This window comes from Bubalus kerabau, chromosome 5 (assembly GCF_029407905.1).
Source record: "Bubalus kerabau isolate K-KA32 ecotype Philippines breed swamp buffalo chromosome 5, PCC_UOA_SB_1v2, whole genome shotgun sequence".
Taxonomy (NCBI): domain Eukaryota; kingdom Metazoa; phylum Chordata; class Mammalia; order Artiodactyla; family Bovidae; genus Bubalus; species Bubalus kerabau.
The window spans coordinates 74047555-74065944 of record NC_073628.1 but is presented as its reverse complement, the minus strand read 5'-3'; the positions used below and the strand labels follow the sequence as shown (position 1 = coordinate 74065944).

Sequence of the window (18390 nt, the reverse complement as noted above, 5' to 3'; positions counted from 1 at the left end):
GAAAATAATGGATAATAGATTGTAAAGTATTTCTTATCCTTGCAGCCTTCTGTCCATATGTTTTGGACCCCAGATCAGCAAATCAAGGCCCTGGGGGCCAAATCCACTTTGTTAAAGAAAATCTATGGGAACAGAGCCATGCCCATTCTTGTGTTGTCTGGGTCTGCCCTCCTTCTGCTACAGGAGCCACACCGGACTCTGAAGGAGCTGCAAAGCTGAGCTCTTTACTCTCTGACCCTTTAAGAAAAAGCTTGTAGACCCCAGCTGTTTTCTAAAGGAGTGGGAATTGAGTGTTCCCTGAAAGAGGCATGGGACCGTCCCTCTCCTGCATCATCATCCAGCAGGAAGCCCCCGACTCGCCCCTGTCAGTTTTCCTCTGTACTCTTCCTCTGTGTGTGTGTTAGTCGGTCAGTCGTGTCTGACTGTTTGTGACCCCATGGATGATAGCCCACTAGGCTCCTCTGTCCCTACAATTCTGCAGGCAAGAATACTGGAGTGAGTTGCCATTTCCTTCTCCAGGAGATCTTCCTGACCCAGAGATCCAACCTGGGTCTCCTTCATCACAGGCAGATTCTTTACTGTCTGAGCTACCAGGGAAGAAATGACAAGCCCTTTGCTGCAGACCCTGTCCAAGCAGACAGTCGAACTGCCCAGGTTTTCATTCCGAAAGCAAAGTCTTCAGGCGCAAACACTGCACAGTCCCAGCTCTCCTGGTTCTCCTCTCGGCTTCTCTGTTTTACTGTGAATCCATCTGGCAGCCTTGTCTACACCCCCTGACCCCTAGGATGATAAGTCATTACTTACTTTTGGACATTGCCTTATGCATCTCCTAATGTGCCAGTTGGTTTAACAGACCTACTATGCTCCTATCTCTTGGTTTCCTAGCACCATCCAGGAGGAATTCTCTGCCCAGCATCTCCTCAGCTCAGTTCAGTTGCTCAGTCATGGTCAACTCTGCGACCCCATGGACTGCAGCACAGGCCTCCCTGTCCATCACCATCTCCCAGAGCTTGCTCAGACTCACGTCCATTGAGTCGGTGATGCCATCCAACCATCTCATCCTCTGTCGTCCCCTTCTCCTCCTGCCTTCAATCTTTCCCAGCATCAGGGACCTTTCTAATAAGCCAGTTCTTCGCATCAGGTGACCAGAGTATTGGAGCTTCAGCTTCAGCATCAGTCCTTGCGATGAATGGTCAGGACTGATTTCCCTAGGGTGAACTGGTTTGATTTCCTTGCAGTCCAAGGGACTCTCAAGAGTTTTATCCAACACCACAGTTCAAAAGCATCAGTTCTTCAGTGCTCAGCTTTCTTTATAATCCAACTCTCACATCCATACATGACTACTGGAAAAACCATAGCCTTGACTAGACGGACCTTTGTTGGCAAAGGAATGTCTCTGCTTTTCAATATGCTGTCTAGGTTGGTCATCGCTTTTCTTTCAGAGAGCAAGTGTCTTTTAATTTCATGGCTGCAGTCACCATCTGTGGTGATTTTGGAGCCCAAGAAAATAAAGTCTGTCAGTGTTTCCATTGTTTCCCCATCTATTTGCCATGAAGTGATGGGATCTCCTCACTTCTGTGCTAAAGACCAGCACCTGGGTTCTTCTCAAGTCCCCCTTAGCCCTTTTCCTGCATCCTAGTCCCTCTCCTGAGCATCATTACACTGTTGTTATGATGGTTGATAATCGAGGTTTACTCTGTGTCAGGTCTTCTGCTTGGTCCATTCAAAATACATGATCTCATTTGATTTTCACAGCAGGCCCTTAAGGTATCTGTTGCTAGGTCCCATGACCACTTGGTTTACAAAGACAGTAACTTCAGATTTAAAAGTTTTCCCCGACTCAGACAGGAAATGATAGAATTGGAATTTGAACCCGTTTGACTCTAGTGTCTTAGCTTGGAATCACTACAGTTTAAATTTAGATCAGTTACCATCACTTGTGTCAAGCAGGATGACCCCAAATCCATATCCGCTCTGGAGAATGTAGGTATATACTTGCTGAATATGTGAACTTGGTCTGGGAGGAAGAATCTAATTCCAGTGTCTCTTTTGAGTTTGGGCACACTGATAGCATTTGAGAACAAAGCCCTTAGGGACAGTATTAGGAAGTGATATGCTTGCTTTAGGAAGTGCCCTGGGGGCTCAGATGGTAAAGAATTTGCCTGCAATGCAGGAGACCCAGGTTCGATTCCTGGGTGAGGAAGATCTGGAGAAGGAAATGGCTACCCACTCCAGTAGATTTGCCTGGCGGGCTACAGTCCATGGGGTGGCATAGAGTTGGATACTATTGAGTGACTAATACTCTCATGCTTGCTTTTACTTGTTTAAGGTAGAAGGAAGATCTCGAGATTGGTATGAAGTCAAATTCCTGTTTGAGTCGTTTGTTTTTGCCACATAGGATATGGTCCTAATGCCTCCACACTTGACATATGGACTTCCTGTACCATTATGTAACCACCCCTGCAAAATGTACACACGGAACCTCTATCCAAATAGAGTGGATGCATTAGACTTAATTAGCATTTCTTCTGTTCGCCAAGAGTATTTTGTTAGCAAACTGTTGTTTTGCTTTTTGTTTGTTTGTTTTTAGTTATGTGTTTTAAAGGAGACACAGGCAGACTCATATCAAGGTGGTTTAAAATTTGTACGTGGGTGGAGAAAGATCACATAAAAGTTGGGGTTGGATACTGAATGCCGCCATTTTGGGGAATTATGCTTAACTCAGATCTAACACTTTTCTGGTGGCACTGGTCGTTTTTGAGCTCTTTTATGAAGACTCTGACACAATCCCCATACCGTAGGAGCATAAAGACAGATGCAATAGGCACATGTCACATAAGGGATGTTCTCTGCACTGCAAAAGAACAGTTGCCCTTTGCAAGAAGATGTCATATCAAAGCTAAAAACATTAAACTTCTGCATACCTGTGATGAGAGATATTTGTATTCACCATCCTTTTCATCAGTCAGCCTTTTTGACTATACACTGTTATTCCCCTTTAGATGCATTTCAGAGCACACCCTGCTGATTGTGGAGGACAGGTTCTTGTCTATCATGAGCAATCCCCATGATTTGGGGATCCTGAAAATGCGTGTTTGCAATCTGACACCTGTTGCTTTGGTGACATGGTTTGTTTGGTTTCCCTGGACTTAAACTGGTCACAAACCATAGTGGTACAGAGACGAGTTGAGGGATTTCTTTCTGAGGTGTTGAGAGATTCCATTCTCCAAAAGCAACCGTATCCTCTCCACAGCTGCCCATGTACCACAAGTCTGACAAAAGCAAGACGATGCCAAGATCCACCCTATCCTCCTGCTCCCAGTAGGCATCAAAATTTCCTTTCCCACCAGCAACAATAGCAACAACAACAGCCACACAAAACAGTCTCTTCGAAGATAAGAATTTTGTTTTTCATTTCTGTTCTAAGCAACACTCAGTCATGACACTCAATTCATGTCTTTTAAGGATTAAAGTCAGGCAACATAACATCACAGTGAAGAGGAGAAATGCTGGATCCAGAGTGCCTGAGTTTTAATTGTGGCTCTGGCCCTTGGTAGCTGTGTGTTTCTGGGCATGTTAGCTCTTCTCGCTGTCTTAATTCTCTCATCTGCGAAAGGGGGGGTTCATAGATGTAACATAAAGAACATGGGAGAGTTCTCAGCACTCTTACCATTTATTTGTATGTGAGTTTTAACAGGTGCATTGAAAGAACATTGGACTGGATATCAGGAATTTGAGGTTTGGTCTCTTACCTGCAATTAACCGGCCCTTTCCCTGGTAGCTCAGCTGGTAAAGAATCTGCCTGCAATGCAGGAGACCCTGGTTTGATTCCTGGGTTGGGAAGATCCTCTGGAGAAGGGATAGGCTACTCATTCCAGTATTCTTGGGCTTCCCTGGTGGCTCAGCTGGTAAAGAATCCTGCAGTGTGGGAGACCTGGGTTCGATCCCTGGATTGGGAAGATCCCCTGGAGAAGGGAAAGGCTACCCACTCCAGTATTCTGGCCTGGAGAATTCTATGAACTGTGTAGTTCATGGCTCACAAAGGGTCGGACACGACTGAGTGACTTTCACTGTCTTTGTAAAGAGGGTTGAGTGATCATAAACAAGTGAGTACACATTTACCTTTCTCTGGTCTACAGAAAACCAAGAGCCTGAACCCACTGGACTTTAGGATTTGTACACAATCCAATAGCCTAGAAATCTGTGTTGCTTTATGCCGTATGATACATTACTGGTGGCTTGTTATCGGTTGTAGTCTGTCTAATTAACTGTACTTGGTTTATTTTTATGAATAATTTGGAGCTAAGCATTAGCATGAAGGAATGAGAGATAGCATCAGGAAAAATCAAGTTGATAATAAAACGTTCTGTTGGGGACCCAGAGGAGTAAGTCTCTGCCCTCAAGGAATGGACAGTTGTATGGTTGGGAGAGGAAGTGGACAATTCACTAGACACTTGTAATAAAGTGTATTGAATACTAAGAGAAACGTTCACTTGAAGATAAGTGGGAGATGAACTATTCACACCCATAAGGACTGCTGGATGCCAGTCTTGTGGGCCCTTGGGAGAGCTTTGTTGAAAAAATGATACAAGAAGCTCATCTGGAACCAACGGGAAAGACAATGCTGCTTTCTAGGAACTGGGAGGAATTCAGCCTAGGTGGTAGACAAGGGGGTGGGTTTGGGCTAGGGGTAGGGATTGGGCTGAGATTGTGGCCAGAGATAAGGCTGGGTGAGATTTTGAAGAGCTTTGCAAATGTTTTGCCCTTAATTATAATCAGATTACATCCAGTGATGGGCATTTTACGAGCTCCAGGAAAGTGACAGGAAATGTTTAGGAGAAGTGGTGGTTGGCATCTTGGAAATTCACTTAATAGACAATTTGATGCTTTAATAAATGACCTGAGTCATTGCACTCTTCCTTTCCTCCTGGTATCTGTAAAATAAAGCTATGTACACAGGAGTCATTGACAAGACAAAATCCTCTTTCCAGTTCTCTGGGTGAATGGTGTATTCATTCTCCCAGTCTTGCATAAATCTGTGGAAGGTTGTTTTTATACTGTTCCCAAATTCCAGAGTTAGGTCTCTGAGTGAAAATAGTGCAGAATTCATGGACTCTTAAAGTGTCTCTTCCCTTTCTTCTCAGAAGGGAGAGCAGATCTCTATGATTTTAGTATGTATATTTCATGTAATGCTTACGATGTTACAAAGCAGATATGATTATTCCTCTTTTGTACTTTAGCAAACTGAGAGTAATGAAGGTAAAGTGATCAGTTCAAGTTCACACAGCTCAAAAAGGACAGAGCTGGAATTTGAACTAAGTCCCACCTTTCCTTTCTCCTTCCCTCACTCAGATGCTTTACTGCCCCATGTGCAAGGCAGTGTGCAAAGGATGGCTATTCAGTGGGCATATAAGAACTGTACCCATCTTCTCCTTGATATGAACATGCGCATTGCCCAGTGTTAACTGTTGTGCAGGTAGAGCAGTAAAGGAATGGGCATGTTTACAAGTTTGGGGGAAACAGAGGCTGGGTATCTCTTGTTTAAATTGGAAAAAAGGCAAGGCTAAATAATCTCCCCATTTAACAGCATTGTTTTCCCACTAAACCATTTTTCATTGAATGCAATGGGAATTGTAATCTTGTGGTTATATACACGTACATTTCTGGCCATTGTATAACAGGCTCAGTGGTCTTCCCAACACAGATTGCTGGAGGGTGAAACCAGAGTTGTGGTTTAGTCTCCAGTATCTGAGGTTCATAAACCTTCCTGCTTGGGGAATTCCCTGGTAGTCCAGTGGTTAGGACTCCAAGCTTTCACTGTGGGCGTCCAGGTTCAATTCCTGGTCAGGGCACTAAGATCCCACAAGTTGAATGGCACGACCAGAAAATAAGATAAACCTGTCTGCTTGTGGGTTTTTCTTGATCTTTTCCCTTAAAGGCAAAGCATCATCTATTCCCATTTGGGGCCTGAGCTTCCCTTTGAAAAGGCAGTCATTTGTGCCCACATACTATTATGGCTCTTGTAAATGACATTTGTGATGATCAGAATTTAATCCTGTAGAACCTTAAAGCATCAAATATCTTTTCTAGACCTGCCCATCTCCCACCTCACTTTGTAGAGGCTTAGAGGGGCAGGAAGAAGGCAAAGGATGTGAGACTCTGGCATAACCCTGTGTATGGAACTGTTTTGCTAAGGGCTAGATGTGACTGTTAACCACGTGTGATCCTCCCCTCTCTCTCCTCTGTCTGCCACATCTTATACCTCGCAGATAGGTGGGGTCCCCTAGGTAGGCTGGCGCTGACATTCCTTGTCTTTGTCTGAGGCGGGCATCCTCACTGAGACTTGAGGCAGATTCTTGAAATATCTTCAGCGATGACAGGTCTTTGACTTTCGAGGGGAATTTAACATTTAGTAATGGACATCCATCATTTAGCGTCATGGCTTGTGATAAAGAGGCCAGTCAAATGTTTTGGGTGAAAATGAGCAAAGTACCATTTGATTGCTCCCTTGTCTCCAGCTTATAGCTTTGAAGTGACTCTTGTGGCAATTTTAAAGGAAGTTTCGAAAACTATTCAGAGAAGTCTTCTGGGAACAGATAGAGCATCCCTAAGTAACTTACTTTGAAGTCTAACTTTGGGTGCATTCTTTGAAAATAAAATAACACCCTTTATTTAATATACATTGATGGAATTATGACTTTTTTTTTTGCCACAAGTATGTAATGAATTATTATCCCACATTATACAATACAAGCTATAGCTATAATAATATTTTCTATTTCAAGTAGAATGAAGAGAAAGGAGTTAGAAACAAAGGAGCTTTAAACACGAGAAAGAAAAAGAAAGGGAAACTGTATGAAAACCCTTTACTACTGGTACACTCGAGAGGATTTTCTTTCTTTTTTTCTGCTTTTGGGCACTTAAAACAAAAATACTACAGATTATTGCCTGCATGTTTTTAATGCTCTGTAATTGTGTACTGAGGCAAATCCCATTATTTTTAAATCACTTAATGTTGGAAAACAATTGGATAAACCCCACTTGGAGTGCCCTGTGGGTCATCTCAAGCCATTTGGTTCTGTTAATAAAATTAAAACAATTGGAGGAAATATACAGATGCTTTCAAATTGGCTTTACAATGATGATGTCTGTACATATGAAAAAGAGGGCAGCTCTTGGGAACTCCATGAATCCCAATGCTTCATTACTGTGTGCGAGAGATGTGAGTTGGAAGTAAAGATTTGACATATATTTTTATTTTGAGATGCCATGCTAATTCACATCATTCAGCCCTTTCACTGCCAAACTGTAAAAGTCCATTAAGTGACTGAAAGGAATATACAAATTATCCACTGGCACTCCAGGCTGGAGTTTACATACACCCTGTTATTCTATCCGCCAGCTTGCTGCAAGATTCTATTAAGCAGTAAGTGAGAAGATTATATTGCCTGCAAACTAATTGTACAAAAGACTCTGAAATAAGTCATCAGAGCCCAGGACCTTCTGAAAAGCCGCCAGGAGATATTATAAATTGCTCTATCATTCCTGCCAGCCTGGTTTCAAAACCCAGAGCTTCCACATGGACCTGATTGGCTCTGAAGCCATTGACAAAACTGGGAAAATTCCAATCGTGTCATGCATGGCTGCCCAGTGTGGTCCCTGGTGGTACCATGGAACAAGTGTGGCCCGGAAAATGGCAAGCTCTAATCCAGGAAGCCTCCGTGTTTGAAAGGAGAATTTGAGAATGTGAGCAGTAACTTCTGCACCCCTCTGAATCACTGTCTGGTGTTAACGTTCCAGGGGCCTGCAGTTACTACTGGAAATACTTTTGTCTCATTTCTACTCTTCGTGAATCGAAGGAAAACAAGTACCCCATCGAGATCATAGGGTCTCTTGGGAGTAGTGTGTTTGAGCCCTTACCAAAATAGATGTAAAACAGTGTTACCCAGGTGCTTGGGGAGGGGGATGGAGCATGTTTTTAGCATAAAATGTTTTCTTCATTGAATACAAAAGCTACCAGGGAAGGTTTTTCAAGGGCAGAATCTTTGTAGACTCTGACGTGGATCAAAGACCTTTGGGTGGGTGATCACAGCCAACAACAATGAACTAAGGGACTCAATGGGAGGGCTTGGAAATTAGAGAAGTTTTCCTCCAGCAAAGAAGTTCTTTAGAACGATGTTGATTTGTTTTTCAAGACATAAAACCAGTGTTACTTAGTGAAATCAAGGTTATCATCCATGTATGTCAAGACAAATATAGCGAAACACAACATTTGGCTGAAGGATACCAGATTCATTGTAAACCATGTCTATATACTTAGCTGGAAATGTATCATGTATGAAAACACTTGTGACCTGTGTATTTTCTTTCCATTCACAGTGAAATTTTTATAAGAATGCCGCCTTTCCTATAGCTTTGGGAAGATTTCTTTACCCCCATGTTGTCATTTATTCATTTGTAACAGCACATTTCAATCATTTGCTCCCATGTGAAGAATTCATTGAGTCTCTGAAGCATGATCTCTGCTTGTGGGGATGTTTGTGTGTACACGGGCATCTGGGGCTGACTTGAAGCTAGAACCATCACACTCAGTTGTGTTGTGATTTGTTGACACACAAATCTTTGTCTTTGTCTTCTTTGTAAGGTCCTAGATTCCTTAAGAGGTAGGAACTTCCTCTTTCTTTTCCAGCCCTGCACAGGTTCATGAAGGTTGGCTCATTCATATGCAGTGAGGATTCAGCCATAAATGAGACAGGACTCTTCCCCTGAAGAACTCATCCTAAGGCCCTATGAAAAATTCGTCTGCCTTTAAAACGTTTCTCTTTGTCACTGAAGAGTTATAGAATGTAGTAGTTGGAAAGGAAACTGGAATTCTTCCTTATATGTGATCTAAACTCTCATGTGGAGAATGTGAAAATTCCCCTTCTGCTTCTGAAGAAATCTTAAAAATGTTTAGACAGTCATTCAGAGAGAAGGGTTATCCATAAATTTGGTTGCTATTATTGAATCATCCTTGAATGTTTTCTGTAATGTAACTACAATTCTTAGGGCACTCATTTTGTAAATAATTGTGTTATAATGAGATAAGCATTAGATAACTCATTTGTGTATATGCTCCGTTGCTCAGTCCTGCCCGACTCTTTGCAGTCCTATGGACTGTAACCCACCAGGCTCCTCTGTCCATGGAAATTTCTAGGCAAGAATACTGGAGTGGGTTGCCGCCTCCTACTCCAGGGGATCTTCCAGACCTAGGGATTGAACCCACATCTCTTGGGTCTCCCGCATTGGCAGGCAGATTCTTTACCACTGCGCCAGCTGGGAAGCCCCAGTAACTCATTTAGAGCCATCTATCTGTATTTTTATACTACTTTTATTCTTATTTATATCAAGATGCACTTTTATTTCCTTTAAAACTTCTTACAGGTTTTTTTTTTTCCTTCTTTTTTCACAATTAACTCTCCAGAAGCCTTTGTATTTTTCTTATTTTCCCCTTGATAGCAGCTCCCATGGTTTTGCCATGGATTTTCATTTTTGTCAAAGGTATTTCTTTAAAGTTTTGAAAAATTAACTAGATTTTTACTTTTTTAAAAAATTTGTGGAATGATTTTCCTAGTTTCTTCGTATTGTTTCTTAATGGGTGACCCAGCTCACTTGACCTTGTGAACCCATGTGACAGCATCATATTTAATTTTCATCAAAATGACCCTGAGGCACCAAAAAATAATTTAAAATGTGTTATTTTACTTATGTACTACTTTTTGGTGGAGTATTTCTATTCTTCATAAGTAATACTCTCCAGGATCTTATGATCTAATGGGTAATATGCACATGAAAAAGTAAAAAAAAAAAAAAAAAAAAATATCTGGCACATTATGTGATGAGAGTACCCACAAAGGTAGGAGAACCTGGAAATCATTTTCTGCTAGGGTGGTCTGAGAAAATTCCATGAAAGCTTGGAATGGACTGTGAGTTGAATGCCGAGCCTTGGAAGTAATTTTAAGAAGGAAAGAGGGGCAAAGATAGCTCATCCTCAGAGGGAAGCCTGAAGGACACAGCAAAAACGGAATAAATCAAATTGGTGCATCAGGAAGTTCATGTAAGGTAATCATTGTAATGTTGCTGGAAAAGTAGATGAGAGTGAGATGGGAGCAGAGATTTTGTTGGCTAGATGAATATTTTATATTTATTCCGGAGGCCATAGGAACTTATTGATTTTTTTTTAGTTGGGTTAATGACATGATCAAAGCCATCATAGGCAGAGGAATATGATCGTGGTATGCAGTGTGGATTAGAGGGGGACAGGACAGAGGCAAAGTGCCCAGTGAGAAGGGAACTGCAATCGTCCAGGTGTGAGCTCACACAGACCTGACTTAGGGGCCTGTCAGAAGGGCCTTGTTGCAAGGGATGAGAATGTAATTTTCAAAGAGGAAGAGGAACTAGTTTGAAAGGAAATACGATTATTTTGTGTGTGTGTGTGATGAGTCATTTCAGTAGAAGTTAGTAGTGGGTTAAAAGCAGGGGTGTTGTGTGGGGTCATGCCTTGATACTGGAAAGTGAACAAAAATTCATACTGACTTCTCCGGAACAAAAAAGGGAAGAAATGCTGTTTGGAAAACGTTTTTCCCCCCTTTCTAACTAGTTATTATTTGGCTCTTCCTAAGAAAGCAGAGGCTTAGGTTTCTTTTTAAATAAGTATAAGGAGCGCCATGCAGAATGGGCTTCCCAGGTGGTGCTAAAGAAGCTGCCTGCCAATGGGGAAGATCCCCAGGAGGAGGAAATGGTAACCCACTCCTGTATTCTTGCCTGGAAAATTCCATGGACAGAGCAGCCTGGTGGGCTACAGTCCATGGGGATGCAAAGAGTTGGACACTACTGAGCACACATGCGCACACACACACAAGGAGAGCCATGTAGAATGCAAAGATCTGGTAGTAGAATATTAATTAACCCCTAGAAAATGACTAGCAACACTCTTGATGCAAAATAAATTTTCAGCGAATCTCACAGTGAAAAATGATTCATTTAAAGTTCAGATTCTAAACCCTTTTATTCTCAGCCATGACCCAGCCAATCTGGTTCTTTTGACTTATCCTTGGTTTTTGGTGAGTATAATACAATAACACCGTAATTTCTCTGAGGAAGGTGGTGGTGTTGTGCTTCTGTTGGTACAATTAATATTGCTCTTAATATTAACCTATTATGTTAAAAAGTAGTTGCCTTTATTATTATAAATGCCCTGAATTAGAATGCTAATTTAGTCAGTTTTGATAGGCTCATCTCAAGTTATAATGTACAGGCTTTTTTTCTTTTTTTTTGAAGTCATGCATCCTTAACCAGGTTTCCGTACTTATAAGTGGTTAGGTATTACTTCCTGTTGAATTAGCAGTTGCTGAGTAGTTGAGTCTTTCTACAATCCTGCAATCCACTAATGTGATATTTAATGAGGAGACATCAGTCTGGAGAAAGGTAGTCAATATAAATCAGTGTTTACAAAGTGTGATTAACTCTGAAATATTTCATCAATGCTGTGGTCCCAGGCAGACTCTATGCTAATTACTAGAATCTGTGCATGTTTCAGGGGACTTGGATGGACCCTGAGTATTGCAAACATGGAGCAGCAAAATTGCAATTATGCTCGGACTGTCTCTGATGACAATTTATGCATTTGGTGTGATGACCTCCCCCTTCCCAAGAGGGCAATAAACAGAATGCATTTTCATTAGAGATACTAATGCACTTAATCACAAGGGGAAAGGGTTAGGAAGTAACGAAGGACCTTCAAGCACTATGTGACTGAGTTGATAGGGGGAGAGGCTTCATTTTAAAGGCAGCTTCTCTACAAAGCTGCAGGCAGCCCCAGAGCACTTCCCACACCCTGTCATTGGCCCTAATTGAAAGATTTCAAGTTAGAGTTTGGATCTTCTTCTGATGACATCCTTATCATTTCACATGTATTGTTATTAATGTAAATGACGTAGACCGTCATATTAAAAGTATTATGTCATAGCTGTTTGTTTTTATATCTAACCCTTCCATGCAGTTTGAGTGTTTGGGATTAATTATGCAAGTAATGTAATAAACATGATGATGATGGTGATGTGATAATGGTAATGATGATGGTGATGATGGTGATCATCCATCATCAGTAGACATTTTCCAAGAGTAAAATTGTATTGTAAAGCTCTGGTAAACGATGAAGTGAGAACCATGTAACTTTAGTCCCTGCCCTCAAGGAGCTTACTGCGCAGTTCCAAATTAGCCTGCTGATCATTTCACAGTGAGATTTATACTGTTCTGTGTCAGAAGGACAGGAAGCCTGATGCATCAGATGATTAGTAACCAAAAGAAATCCAGGATGGCTGGTGTAGTTATATGGTTTTGATGTTTGTGTTTTTTATGGAAATAATCTGCTGGGAAATTTCTTTTCGATCCCAAGATTCTGGGAGACTGCTGCTTTGCCTGAATGGAAGAAGCATAATGTTTTAAAGGCTAATTTTAAGCTCAGTTTTTTGAAGAACTTCACTGTATATCTCCTCTGTAGCTACTCATCATTCAGTGCATCTTCAGTGGTCGTAGCTGAGCATCTGGCTTCATGATATTTGCGACACCCTCATGATTCCTGTTGACATTTATTTGAGGGAAGAGGGCAGAAGTAGCAGAGTTGACGTTATCAGGGGGATGCTCAGATTGCCTGGGTCTTGCAAACCTAACAGCTTCTTTTCTTCACACTCTGTGTTTTAGGTAATATAGAATATAGCTGCCCTGCCACGAATGAATGTGAAATCACAAAGCGCAGACGTAAATCCTGCCAGGCTTGCCGCTTCATGAAGTGTTTAAAAGTGGGCATGCTGAAAGAAGGTAAGGCTGGGTGCTAGTGGCCTTGTGCTTTAGGTTGGGGATGGGAGGAGGGGATGCACAGGGAATTTCAAAAATGTTAGAGAAACCAGGAAATGCTGGGGTCACAGTAAGTACCCTGAATCTGGTGGCAGAATGCTCCTTCTTTACGCCTGAGCTCTTGATCCCTCGTGCCTGCTTGACATCGACAGGGAGGGACAAGGTAGGACACGTCTGATGTGCAGCTAAACCCACAGGTATGTTGGCAGTGTGCGTTCTTTTCATCTTTGCAACTTGCAGAAAGCGGAGGGTGAAGAGCAGCTAAGAGGCTACTGTCATTGTCTTTTTGTTTTCTTCTCAGTACTACATATACAGCAAGAGCCCCTCATCTTTACTGAGGTGTCATTCATAAAAGTTGTATATATTTAAAGCATATGATCTGTATTTCTTTATATATATATATATATAGTGAAATAATCACCATAATCAAGCTAATTAACATATCCATCACTTCACTTCATATGTTTACCTTTGTCTCTCTGTCTGTCTTAAAAATTAACCTTACATGTAAAGCATTTGTTTTTCTTTTCTAATCTTATCTTTGGGACTTATTTTCTACTATAAAGACTTTATAACAGTGCTATTAAAATTGTTGCTTTCAGTTGGGGATAATAGCAACAAACACAAAACAGTAACAATGAAGATGTATTTTGTGCTAAACAAATTGCCTAAGTACACACACCAAACAAGCCATAGAGACAGGAGCTGAACCCAAATAGATTCTAGAATTCATTCAAGTCCCTCACTCATACTAAAGGTCCTGAAATCTTCGTATGTTTCAAGTATGTCTAGTGAAGCTTAGAGACAGAGAAAAATTGTTCTTTTCTGTGGGAAACCTCAGTTTAATTTTTGGTTTATTTTGAATATATTTGCATATATGTATGTGCTTTTGTAGATGTGAATTTTACATACTACATTTAGATTTTACTGTTTCCTTCTCTTCAGAAAATTTGCCAATGTTTAAAGTAACTGATAATTTTATACAGTAACAAAATGAAAATACGGTGATTGAAGTTTGAAAGAAAATGAGGTAAATTAAATATTGAAATGTGTTGTTTTTATTGAGTCATAGACTATGTCTTATTCCTGGGGTCAGCCTTATGAGTTTGTATAATTTGTTGTTACTAGAGATCACCTATTTTTTTTTCACTTACAAATCCAAGTAGATCCAAGTGTTTATTTCCCATGAATGAACCAGAGCTTCAGTTAGCTATGGCATCAACAGATCTCATAATTTTTCCGGCTTTTTCTTCCAAGTCTTTTTCTGTGAACAATATCATTGGAAGATGACTAGATCAGACAGTATTTGGGTACATGGACTTCACTCTGTTTTTCTCTTGTTCACTAAGAACTAACTTCTCCCTTAACCAAGAACAACTTGAAGAAAAATTGTAAACAGACAAGTGTGTAACTTTATCCTTAAAGCCTTATGGAAAAAGAACCAAGATATTTTGCCAAGAATAAAATAGAAAGCAAATTGCCTGCAGCCACATGGATGGACCTAGAGATTATTGTCACACTAAGTGAAGTAAATCAGAGAAAGACAAATATCATAGGATATCACATATATGTGGAATCTAGAAAAAAAAAATGATACAAAAATAAACTTTTTACAAAACAGAAACAGACTCACAATCATAGAAATCTATGATTACCAAAGGGAAAATCAAGGCGGGGTGGGATAAATTAGAAGTTTGGGATTAACGGATATATACTACTATATATAAAATAGATAAACAGCAAGGACAGGGAACTGTAGCACAGGGAACTATATTCATATCTCATAATAGCATATAATGGAAAAGAGCCTGAAAAAGATATGTGTATATATATATAAATATATATAATGGGATCACTGTGCTGTACACCTGAAATTAATACAACATTTTAAATCAACTATTCAGTAATAAAAGAAGAAAACAAATTACCTATTAGAATGATTAAATTTATATATATTTTATATAAAATATGCCTATTTAAATTTGTATGACAAAATTTTATACAAATTTATATTTTGATAGTTTATATTAGTATGCACACACTGATGATACGTGTATGGAAAAATGGAAGAAAGCCAAAGATTGGTAACAGTGTTATACTGGTGAATAAAATTAAGGGTGAGAAATGCTTTTGTTTTTGCTCTATAGCTTTTGGCACTGTTAGGAGTTTTCCACAGTGACCATGTCTTACATTTATAATCCATTTCCTAAATATTTAGTAAGTTGCTCTCATATGCCAGGCACTATTCTAGGTTCCAGAGATGCAACAGTGAGAATGATGGATGGTGTTGCTAGAGGAAGCTTATGTGAAAAATGCCAAAAGGACAGCAATTTTAACAAAGGAAAACATAATCTAACAGTAACAACCCAACTCATAGGACAAAGATTTTTCCTCTGAGTTAGAATGGTGGTGATAGCTGACGTTATTGTGGTGGAAAACCTTATCTTAGTGATTGCCTTGAAACCCAGTAACAGAGTACCAGACAAAACATATTTCAGAGTGTCACAAGTGATTGATTGATAGTAATTTTTGGTCTTTGTTATCTATATGTTGCCACTTAATTGAGCTGTGCATGCATTCATGTCAGTTGTGTCTGACTCTTTGCATCCCTGTAGACTGTAGCCAGCCAGGCTCTTCTGTCCATGGGATTCTCCAGGCAAGAATATTGGAGTGGGTTGCCATGCCCCGCTCCAGGGGATCTTCCTGATCCAGCGATCAAGCCCATGTCTCTTATGTCTCCAGCCTTGGGAGGCAGGTTCTTTATGATCTGGAAAGCCCCTAGTTGAGCTGTAGAGACGTATGCTTATTCAAAAAGGCTTAACTTTTGAGTTTGGAGTTGAGGAACCTCTATTTTTCAAAAGCAAATCAGTGTTTTAAAACTGTTATAAAAGTAATGTATCAATTAGCACTTAAAAAAAACTTTTTGGCCATACCACGTGGCATGTGGGACCTTAGTTTCCCAACCAGGGATTAAACCCACACCCCTCTCGCTGAATGGGTGTCTCCTCAATTTGGATTGTTTTTTCAAAAACTAAAGTACATCGGGATATGCCTCCATGTCCAGGTAGATAGAATTTTTTTTCATTAGTTTGATTTTACTGCTACAGTGTACTCACCTATTTGTCCTTCCAGGTTTAAGGAGGAAGTAGAAAACATATTTTCCCTTAAGTAATTTTCCCCATGGTGTTTTCAGGCAGGCGCAATCTTGAAGGGTGGTTAGAGTGACTGAAGAGGTGTGAACTGTGTTTAATTAAACATTGTTGGTGAAAGTAAATGGGATGGGTGCTTATCTATAATTCACACCTCTTCAGTTGCTGTTATCAAGCCTTTAGAGGGACTGTTTTCAAGGGAATTGCTGCTATTGCTGATATACTCAAAAAATAATTTATTTTCCTTTACTTCCTTGTGTGCACTTTGGTGGAAAAATATTTCTAAGCCCCCTCCCCCAAAGAGAAAAGAGGGGATGATTATGAGTAAATATGGAATACTCTTTTTTCTTTTGTCCTTAAAAAATACAGTGAAATGTTGTATTACACCCTGCATATAAATGCACGATTATATTGGGCCATCTCCTTGCCTCAAGACTTACCTTCTCAGCCTGGAGAAAATGATACTGTCTTAAATATATCTTTATGGATGGAGAGGGATTTCAGTCCCATGCAGTATGTCAGAGATCATGATGTAGTAAATCTATTCAAATGTAAACCTGTTCAATTCAATTACCAGTCCATAATAAAATTTGCCTCTACAACCCCCGTGTTGACCACAGCAGTCCATACAGCCTGATGGCACAGCGGGTCTGGAAATTGACAGACAAAATCTATTTAAACAAAAAACAACATTAGTTCTAGAATCTGAAATGAAATCAGATTTCAACAGCTTTGATGGGAACCTTCTTTCCTTTAACAGATATTTTTATTCAACTAGCCAAGTGCATCTTAGATAAAATGCTGCCTGAGGGAAATGAAGACATTTTCATTAAAAAAGGGGTTTATAGAAAAATGAAACTTCCATTCTTTTAAAAATAATAAGCCTTGGTTTTATTGACTGGCATTTCTACTAATGATGTGGGACGAAGGAGTGGCTTAGTCAGTAAACAAGTTCAGTTACTTCACACTGTATGGGATTAAATTCTTTATAAGACGTGGCTTCTCATTAGTACCAGAATCCTGTCCAAATGAACTATGTTTGTCTTTTTGTTTTTTAGTTCTGTTTTTTTTTTTTTTTTAAGATTTGTTTTTGGATGTGGGCCATTTTAAAATTTTTCATTGAATCTATTACAGTATTGTTTTGTTTTGATTTTTCTGGCTATGAAGCATATGGAATGGGATCTTAGCTCCCCAGCCAGGGATGGAACCTGCAACCCATGCATTGGAAAGTGAAATCTTAACCACTGGACCATCAAGGATGTCCCACATGTTTGGTTTTAAAATTAGAATTTCTGAATCAAAAAATTGTTACCAATGGAAGCAAAAGAAACAGTTATGTGAAGAAAACGACAAAATTCAACAATAAAGCAAAACTGTGAGAAGTACAGTTAAAAAAAAAACAGAAGTAGCTTGTTTGAATCCAAATAGTTGCACCATTTCTGCATCCTGAAAAATCCCCTTCTCTTTTCTGGGTTCTACGTTCCGCTAAGGAATGATGGGCCAGGATTATTTTTTTCAGCATTATACCATACTGTATGTCAGGGAAAACCCATCTATTACAAGATATCTGGTCTCAACATTCCCTTTTCATTTTTTTCAGGTATTGTTTATTTGAAGGAGAAAACAAGAACTAATCAAGGTGCACCTATAAATCTGGTCAAGATTTATTTTTATTTTGATCTCTCCCCCTTAGTTATTTAAAAGGTATTGCAGGACATACAGGTTCAGTTTTCCCTCTGTCAGTGGCAAACAGAGACATTTTATGAAAGCAATAATTATTTTATTTAGGTATAGAATTCACTGATCAAAGATTGAAGAAGGGCTTTTTGTTCGTTATTGGCGTGATGGGTTTCACCTTGGCAACTCAAGTATTTTTCTTTGACTCTTGTAGGTGAAACAAGAGATGCACATTTGTGTACAGTGTTATATTCCTCAGCTAAGCAAGCCTGCATGCCACAGTGCAGATGAAGCCAGGCAACATGGCAGACTGGTCTGGTTATTTCATGACAAGAGAGTATGCTTTTTGCTTTTCCCTAAAAAAAAAGAGTTTACTTAACATTTCTAATCATCACTTTTGTCATCTGAAAAATGGTAGTGCCAATAATTATATTTGCAAATAAAAAGTTTGCAAATAAACTTTTATTACTGCAAATAAAAGTTGTTGCAAATATCCAGTAAGATACTGCAGGTTAGGTGCTCAGATTAGCAAGTGGCCCAGAACCAGGAGCAGTTCAATGTTAGGTATTGTTGCTGGTCAAACTTTATGGTCAGGTGAACCTAGATTCAGGCCCCGGCTCTGTATACTCTTGGACCTGGGGCAAGGTATATGACCTTTAGGACTCACTTT

At 39.9% G+C, this 18390-nt stretch overlaps 1 protein-coding gene across 19 annotated transcripts in view; it reads left to right on the top strand.

Annotated features, from left to right (window-relative positions):
• The window catches only part of ESRRG (estrogen related receptor gamma), a 693887-nt gene that overhangs the window by 511177 nt on the left and 164320 nt on the right, over nucleotides 1-18390 (top strand). For all 19 annotated transcript variants that reach the window (XM_055581899.1, XM_055581896.1, XM_055581897.1 and 16 more), the window contains one exon: nucleotides 12742-12858. In XM_055581899.1, the coding sequence (XP_055437874.1) occupies nucleotides 12742-12858 (117 nt within the window). The remainder of the gene's footprint in view (nucleotides 1-12741; nucleotides 12859-18390) is intronic.